This window comes from Phyllopteryx taeniolatus, chromosome 1, assembly GCF_024500385.1.
Source record: "Phyllopteryx taeniolatus isolate TA_2022b chromosome 1, UOR_Ptae_1.2, whole genome shotgun sequence".
Lineage (NCBI taxonomy): Eukaryota > Metazoa > Chordata > Actinopteri > Syngnathiformes > Syngnathidae > Phyllopteryx > Phyllopteryx taeniolatus.
In genome coordinates this window covers 37,090,240-37,098,319 of record NC_084502.1, presented here as the reverse complement: position 1 = coordinate 37,098,319, position 8,080 = coordinate 37,090,240, and the positions used below count along the sequence as shown (strand labels likewise).

Below are 8,080 nucleotides of genomic sequence, written 5' to 3'. Positions count from 1 at the left end.
AACTACATTTCCCATACTTGTCAGAAAGGAGACGACCGTCAATCACTTTTACCGCTGTGGAATATTTTTCAAACATGTTTTAATCAACATGTTTCAATAAAATCACAATTTGAAATAACGTTTGTGTATCAGAAACAAAGTATATGCAATAAAGAAAAATAACCGCCAGTGTCGTAGGCATATGACGAGCCGGAAGTGGGTTCAACTTCCTTTCCTCCATTCGGTGAGTACGTGGTCACGATGCATTTTCTTTGACTCTAGAGAAAAGTAGATAACAGGTGGTACTTTTCAAAGCAGAGAAACGAACCTTGTCTATATAACGCTTCTTTGTTTGTTGCTTTTCAGATTGCAACCATGGGCCGCCGACCAGCCCGCTGGTAAGTTGACTCTTTTGACGTGTCAGGGACCCGGCCTGGCCGGCAGGCAGAGCATAAAATGGCAGCGGTTTCCACCCCGCGACATGTGGACTGCTAGCTAGCTCACAGGCCTTCTGCAAGATGGCTGCTTCCTTGTGTTACTAAAAGTCCTCACTTGATGTTACACTGTTACATTGTAGTCGTTGTTGTCTTTTGGCTTATGTTATCATTTCGTGGCGCTAACTATAGAGAAAACTGTTTCGTGCAAAACTAGCGCTACATTAGCATCCCGGTATCACAGTTTGTGTTTTAGTATTAAGCGTTCAGTATCATAGCGTTGTTTCATAATGTATAGTTATGTGTCAGGTTTTAAAAAAAATATTTTCAGCCTTAATTCTGACAATGCTCTAATTCATGCTGATAAAATGAGCTGAGAAGCCTGAGTATAGAACGGTGTAGAACTCCCCCCACGAAAGAAAATTTACGTTTTTACTCTATATATACATGCTATGTTGATACAGACATGGGCTCAAATGACTCATGTAGAGATACAAGTGTTTTTGGGTGAACTGGAAAGTCGTCTTCTGTGATTTATTTAAGCCTCATCTGCCTGTTGAGTGTCTTTTTGTTAATTCAACGGCAATCCCATATATTCAATGCCTTCTCCACAGCTACAGGTACTGCAAGAACAAACCCTACCCCAAGTCCCGCTTCTGTCGGGGTGTGCCTGGTGAGTGGGTCACTTTCTCCGTATTATAAAATGAATATCATCCATTGTTGGTGTTGGTCTTTTACAGAGTGGTCTGACAGAGCACCCTGCAGTTTATTAAGCCGACTGGTCTTGCTGCAGTGCATTTCTGGTGTGCAAAGGCTGCAGACAGCAACTCTTTGGTTGTGTATGTCCTCAGCTGTGAGGTGCTGAGTTCTTTAAGGGACCACTGAGACATTTTAATGTATAGAAAATAGCCGTGGAACAGTTCACAAAATCCATGGTTTGGTTTGTATCTCGGTTTTGTGGTAACAGTTTTTGGTCCGGCACAAGTTGACACTTGGAAAAATGAATTATTCTTGTATACATTTTTTTTCATGTTCTTCTAAAAGTAGTCTTCGAGTTCAATTAAACAACTGGTATGTTTTGATATTTTTGTTTGCTTATTTTTGTTTGGTTGTTTACTGTGAGGATTCTCTAATGAAAAATAGGTACGTTGCCTCAACAAAGGTCTGAAAACATTGGTCTAAATCTCCTAAATTTACCTCCTAATAAAACCTTATTAAAACAGTCTTATGACATAGGCGGCATGTTTCATAGTTCATGTCCAGTAGTGTCGTAATAGGAGTGGTTATATTATCTATCTCATGAAAATTATTCCTGAATGAACTCAGATCATACATAAGTTCATTCCATAAACTTTTGTCTCATCTTTTTGACTAGGAATACCACCACAATCGGATTTAAGTTAGAACTAATGTTCTTTAACTGCAGACTTTCAACTTTAATTTGAGGCTATTTATAGCCACATTGAGTAAACCGTGTAAGAATTATAACAGTCCGTGTACATCTTCAACTTTTATGCCTATGATTTTTTATGGGGGCTAGTTTAGCTGCATTGGGTATCCGTGGGTTGCTGAAGTAGGTCTGACTGACTCATGTCTCACAAAACCAAATTAGGACTCAAATGTATACAGTCTGCTCCAAAAGTATTGGAACAGCTAGGTCAATTCCTTTGTTTTTTTTTTTTTTTTGTATACTGAAGATATTTGGGTTTCAGATCAAAAGATGAATAGACAAAATTTCAGAGTTCCAGCTTTGATTTCATGTTATTTACATCTATATTTTAACAACTCGGGACAGAGCACCTTTCATTGAAGGCCACTCACTTTTCAAGTGAGCAAAAGTATTGGAACAGACATGAACTTAAGTGAATAAGGTTTAATATTTGGTGGCATAACCCTTACTTGCAATAACTGTATCAAGCCTGCAACCCTGACTTTACCAGACGGTTGGATTCTTCATTTGATATGCTTTTACTGCAGCCTCTTTAAGTTCTCGTTTGTTTCTGGGGGTTTCTCCTCTTTAGGAGGTAAAATGCATGCTCTATTTTGCTCAGATCCGGTGATTGACTTGGCCAGTCGAAGATCTTACACTTTTTCCCCCAATGATGAAGTCCTTTGTTGTGTTGGCATTGTCTTGTTACATGATGAGGCTTCTCCCGATTAGTTTGGATGCATTTTTCTGTAAACTGCTAGACAAAATGGTTTTGTAGACTTCAGAATTCATTCTGCTGGTACCATCATGAGCTACATAATCAAAGACTAGTGAGCCTGTTCCAGAAGCAGCCATGACATTACCTCCACCATGCTTCACAGATGAGCTTGTGTGTTTTGATCATAAGCAGAGCCTTTCTTTCTCCATACTTTGGCCTTTCCATCATTTTGGTAGAGGTTAATCTTTGTCTCATTAGTCCATAAAACTTTGTTCCAAAACTTTTGTGCCTGTACAACTTTACAAAATCCAATCTGGCCTTCCGATTCTTTTTCCTGATAGGTGGTTTCCATCTTGTGGTATGGCCTCTATATTTCTTCTCTCGGAGTGTTCTTTGAACAGTGGATTGTGATACCTTCACCCCTGCCCTGGGGACTTTGACAAACCATTTTGTCTGGCAATTTACAGAAAAATGCATCCAAACTAATCTGGAGAATCTTCATCATGCAACAAGACAATGACCCAAAACACACTGCCAACACAACAAAGGACTTCAGGGAGAAAAAGTGGAAGGTCTTAGACTGGCCAAGTCAGTCACCAGACCTTAACCGCACAGAGCAAGCATTTTACCTCCTGAAGAGGAGACTGAAGGGAGAGAAAAACAAGAATTGAAAGACGCTGCAGTAAAGGCCTGCAAAAGCATTTCAAATGAAGAATGCAACAGTCTGGTGAAGTCAATGGGTCCCAGGCTTGATGCAGTTATTGCAAAGGTTATAAAATATTAAATCTTAAGTTAGTCTGTTCCAATACTTTTGCTCACTTGAAAAGTGGGTGGCTTCAAACAAAAGGTCCTCTGTCCTGAGTTGTTTAACAGATCTAGACGTAAATACCATGAAATAAAGGCTGAAATTCTGAACTTTTCTCATGTTCATATTTTGATGTGAAATCCAAATGTCTTCAGTGTACAACAAAACAAAGGAATTGACCTTGCCGTTCCAATACTTTTGGAGGGGACTGTATATCGTTGGTTTGTTTCAGCACTGTACATTTTCTAGGAAATGTGCCCAAACTTATTTTTCCTACCCTACAATGTTGCTCGGTAGCCAAACAAAGCTAAAAGCAAATGTCTAGGCGACAAACTTAAAGGTATTTGGAAATGTCTATATAGATATAGATATATGTGTGTGTGTGTATATAGAGAGAGAGAGAGAGAGAGAGAGAGAGATGGATATATATATATATATATAGAGAGAGATATAGATAGAGCTATAGATGGAGATATACACATACATACATAAATGTAATATCATATCCCATTGACAGTGCCACAAACGGGTGTCATGACTACGTAGCCCAGTGTTGAACACGGGCTTAGAAGCGTTTACGAGTTAGTAAATATCCTCCGAGCCTGCTCTACTACACCTGCGCGCTGTTTGGAAACTCAGAGCACTGTTGGAATGTACATTCTCAGAGTAGCATTGAGGTGTCGGATAGTATTTCCAAACGCACCTTATATGTACCACCGCAACCAGACGTGCTGCCGTTTATTAGCGCTGTTAGCGCTGCCTTAGGATTCCCCTACTGCTTCGCCACATGAGTAAAATGCGCTTTCCTACAAACCGAGTGGGACAGGCGCGGACCTAACTGTTTGAAAAAACGTTCCATTCCTAATAGAAAATAAATTATATCACAGTTGAGATTTCCACCGTTGGAGATAGACGATAGTCTTGTAAAACCAAATGCTTAACACAAAATTATTTTTTTTGTAGATCCCAAGATCAGAATCTTTGACTTGGGCAGAAAGAAGGCCAAGGTAGATGAGTTCCCCCTGTGCGGTCACATGGTCTCCGATGAATACGAGCAGCTGTCCTCAGAAGGTGAGAAATGGTCAAGCCTTCATATTTGCTCCGTTCACTTATTTCTTACGTCTGGACTCAAAAGATTCACTACTGCAGAGATGCCAAACGTTACGGAACGTTGTGTTACGGAAATCGCTGAACGTTGACTCGTTGCGTCCGTAACAGATTGTTCTGGGGGAAAATACAGCATTTGACATTACAGGCAAATCCACGCCGGGGGACAAAATTTCTTTTTGCGTCCGGTGTCAACACATTGTAAGTCACGGATCACCGCCTTCATGGTAGCGAATAAGTTAATTCTTACTATGCTTCTTACAAGTGTCACGAAGGATTAACGGGCAGTGGATAGATGACGATGTCAAAGCCATGCTAATTGCTAAACTATTGTTACAAGCAGTCGCAAAAAATCTAAGTGATTTGGTGATTCAGTACACTTGTCACATACGTCTGGCTGGAACCACGCTTTCGCGGAGAGTAACTTTGAACAACAAAATAAGACCAATTAATATTTGTTTAGAGATATTAAATACACGTCCATGTAGGACGCCACGTCTGAACCAGAAATTAATACGTCACTGCAGACGTCGCTTCAGAACGTGGGCAGACTAAAAGTATATTATTTATAAATATTTCTAAAATAACATAACCTTTATTAGTTCAACAATGGGGAAATGTGCATGGTTTCAGGAGCAGTTGTGGATATAAGAATTATAAATATGTAATATAAATAACATGCAAGAGATGAAATTACATTTCTTCTTCTTACATGTACTTCTTGTACGCCAACAAGTGCATTTCTCAAAACAGAAACCAAAACTATTGTCGATACATAACTGTCCAACTCAAATCTATCAGCATTGTTATTTTGATTGCAAAATAAGAGTGCTGAGTTTTAAGTTTGACATTTGAGAGCTTATCTGTTTTAATAGACATTATTTTGTGACCAGGGTTAACAACAGTAGTAGCAAAGGTAAATTAATCTTATAGACAGATATTTTTAATGATGGAACGTCGAAATCACATATACTTGTACTTTGATTCAGGCTGCAACTGCATCCACCATTACAAGGCTGATGTGATAATATTGAAGCCATAATTGATTAATGATTATGACTGTCGCACATAAATGTTCTTGACGAAATTTTGAAAATATGGAAATTCAGGCAAAGCTGTACAAATTATTCTGGAAGTACCGTATTTTCATGACCATAAGGCTCACCGTATCAAAAGGCGCAGTCTCAGTTACGGGTTATTTTTCTGTATTTAACACATACATAAAGCCCACCGTATTATTGGGCGCAGGCATGGTAAAACATGAGCTAGCTTAAAACATATGGTAGCACACATACACGCTAAAACAATGTTTTTAAAAACTGAGTTAGGTTGTACTTTATTGTATTTAACAATGTACTCGTTTTTTGATCAATCCACAAATCCATCAAAGTCATCTTCTGTATCCCAAATGAACAGCTGGGCAAGTTCTCAGTCAAACACGGCAGGTTTGAGTCACTCGTTGCCTTGCGGCTCCTCAGAAATGATACCGGCTTTTACGAAACAGTGCAAGTAGACATGTTAGCCCAAGCATCCACAATCCATTCACAAATTGTGGCGTAACTCGCCCGGCGCTGCCTCCGGGTCTTAGTAAAGCTGTGTTCGCCATCTGTCATCCATGGCTCCCACGCCGCTCACTTCACTTTGAACGCCCTGTTTACACAGATTTCCAGCGGTTCGTCAAGCCTCCCGGAATGATGGCAAGCTCCATGTTATTGCACTCAGTCGAATGGTTACCGTAGAGACGCTTCTCCCGGCTGTTCTTTGCTCAGTAATCCAACTCGGGCCACCTCGCCTTGTTTCCGCTTTTTCTTTTTTTCCGCGGAAACTCAGCTTCGTCTTCTTGACTTGGCGAAGCTCGTTTTCCTGCTTCCTCCACTTGCGAACCTTGGATTCGTTGATCTTGAATTCTCTCGCGGCTGCTCGATTCGCTTGTTCCTCCGCGTAACTGATAGCTTGCAGTTTTAACTGTGCTTCGTAAGTGTGTCTCTTCGTAGGTGGAGTTTTCGACTGCGGTCAAGCCAGCCTCCACTCGTAAAGTAGCAGTCAAGCCACCCGCACCTAATTTTGTTCATACTAGGCATTACGGTAATAGGTTGGCAACTCGCGGCGAAATCCACCTTCAAAATAAAAGCTTCCCAATAATACGGATGTCAGTGCGCTTCGGTTAAGGAATGCAACCAGCAAAGTTAATTTGAATCTTGAGGTACATTAAAAAATTTAGTTTATTTGATATCTTAGTAAAAATAAATGGTAAATAGACTGCACATATATAGCACTTTATCTACATCATCACAGTGCCCAAAGTGCTTTAGAAAGCCTCACATTCACACACACACACACACACATTCATAAACCAATGGATGACTCCTGCCATGCGAGATGCTGCCAGGCCCACTAGGAGCAAATTAGGGTTCAGTGTCTTGCCCAAGGACACTTCGACATGCGGACAGTCGTATCAGGGATTCGAACCTATTCTACCTACTGAGCCAAAGCCACCCCAACATAATCCCATTGGTATCGCAAGACAAGTCCAGATCTGTGTGACAGACCACCAAGGACTCCACTAAAAGAGGTTTGATGATCTGATATTGTATTTCAAAATAAAAGCCTGCGAAAACTAAAACTACATTTTTTTAATGCATCACAAGATTCAAATTAACCTTGCTGGTTGCATTCCTTAACAGACTTATTACCGTAATGCCTAGTATGAACAAAATTGGGGGCGGCTGGCTTGATTGCTACTTTACGAGTGGAGGCTGGCTTGACCGGAGCTATATACCTACTGGGGGCGTGCCTTTAGCATCCTCCTTCATGCGCACCCTTCCCCCTTTACGGCCGCATGCTGTCCTCAGCCACGTCCGCTTTTCCTCTGTATAAGCAGCGTCGGGAAGAAATGCTCCCAGTCAGTCAAGCGGAGCGCTCATCACGTATAGATTTTGGAACTGTGCACAAATAAGGCGCGCCGCATTATAAGGCACCCCGTCCATTTTGGAGAAAATTTACGACTTTTGAGTGCGCCTTATGGTCGTGAAAATACGGTACATTTTCATAGGTTGGCAGCTCTGCTACTGATAATGTTGACAATAGTATTGTTTGGTAGTAACTCGTAATTGGGCTCAGGTAACTTTAAGAGGGTTAGAATATCTGTATGCAATTGTCCAATGTAAGGGCACCACATATCTTTGGGTAATGTGTAAACATGTTCACCAAAATGTGAAACCACCTGAACTAACCTCCAAATGGGGACTTTTCCCTGGTGTACTAACGTCAAGTCTTTTATGAATAAATGAGCAGGAGCTGGCCCAGAAGTGAGCGGCACCACTTTGAATACCGTATATATCAAGAAACAGACATCGCTGTGATTTGTGGCTATTGGGAATTTTCAGTGATTCTCAGTCAATGCTTGCGATTTAAGTTGAGGCAATGATACCTTTTATCACTATTTGTGCAGCTTTGGAGGCAGCCCGTATCTGTGCTAACAAGTACATGGTAAAGACCTGCGGTAAAGATGGTTTCCACATCCGCATGCGTCTGCATCCTTTCCACGTCATCCGCATTAACAAAATGTTGTCCTGTGCCGGAGCTGACAGGTGAGTGTGGTTATTCTA

The 8,080-nt window shown here is 40.9% G+C and overlaps 1 protein-coding gene and 1 non-coding gene across 2 annotated transcripts in view; both read left to right on the top strand.

The window, feature by feature from the left end:
* Window positions 1-247: 247 nt before the first annotated feature.
* rpl10 (ribosomal protein L10) overlaps window positions 248-8,080 on the top strand; it is an 8,550-nt gene continuing 717 nt past the window's right edge. Inside the window, exons 1-4 of the mRNA XM_061792868.1 lie at window positions 248-377; window positions 1,028-1,086; window positions 4,329-4,436; window positions 7,924-8,062. Of these exons, the coding sequence (XP_061648852.1) occupies window positions 355-377; window positions 1,028-1,086; window positions 4,329-4,436; window positions 7,924-8,062 (329 nt within the window). The 5' untranslated portion in view covers window positions 248-354. The remainder of the gene's footprint in view (window positions 378-1,027; window positions 1,087-4,328; window positions 4,437-7,923; window positions 8,063-8,080) is intronic.
* LOC133465611 (small nucleolar RNA SNORA70) lies at window positions 1,173-1,305 on the top strand. The gene has a single exon (XR_009784683.1). It is a non-coding gene; the product is annotated as a small nucleolar RNA SNORA70 (small nucleolar RNA).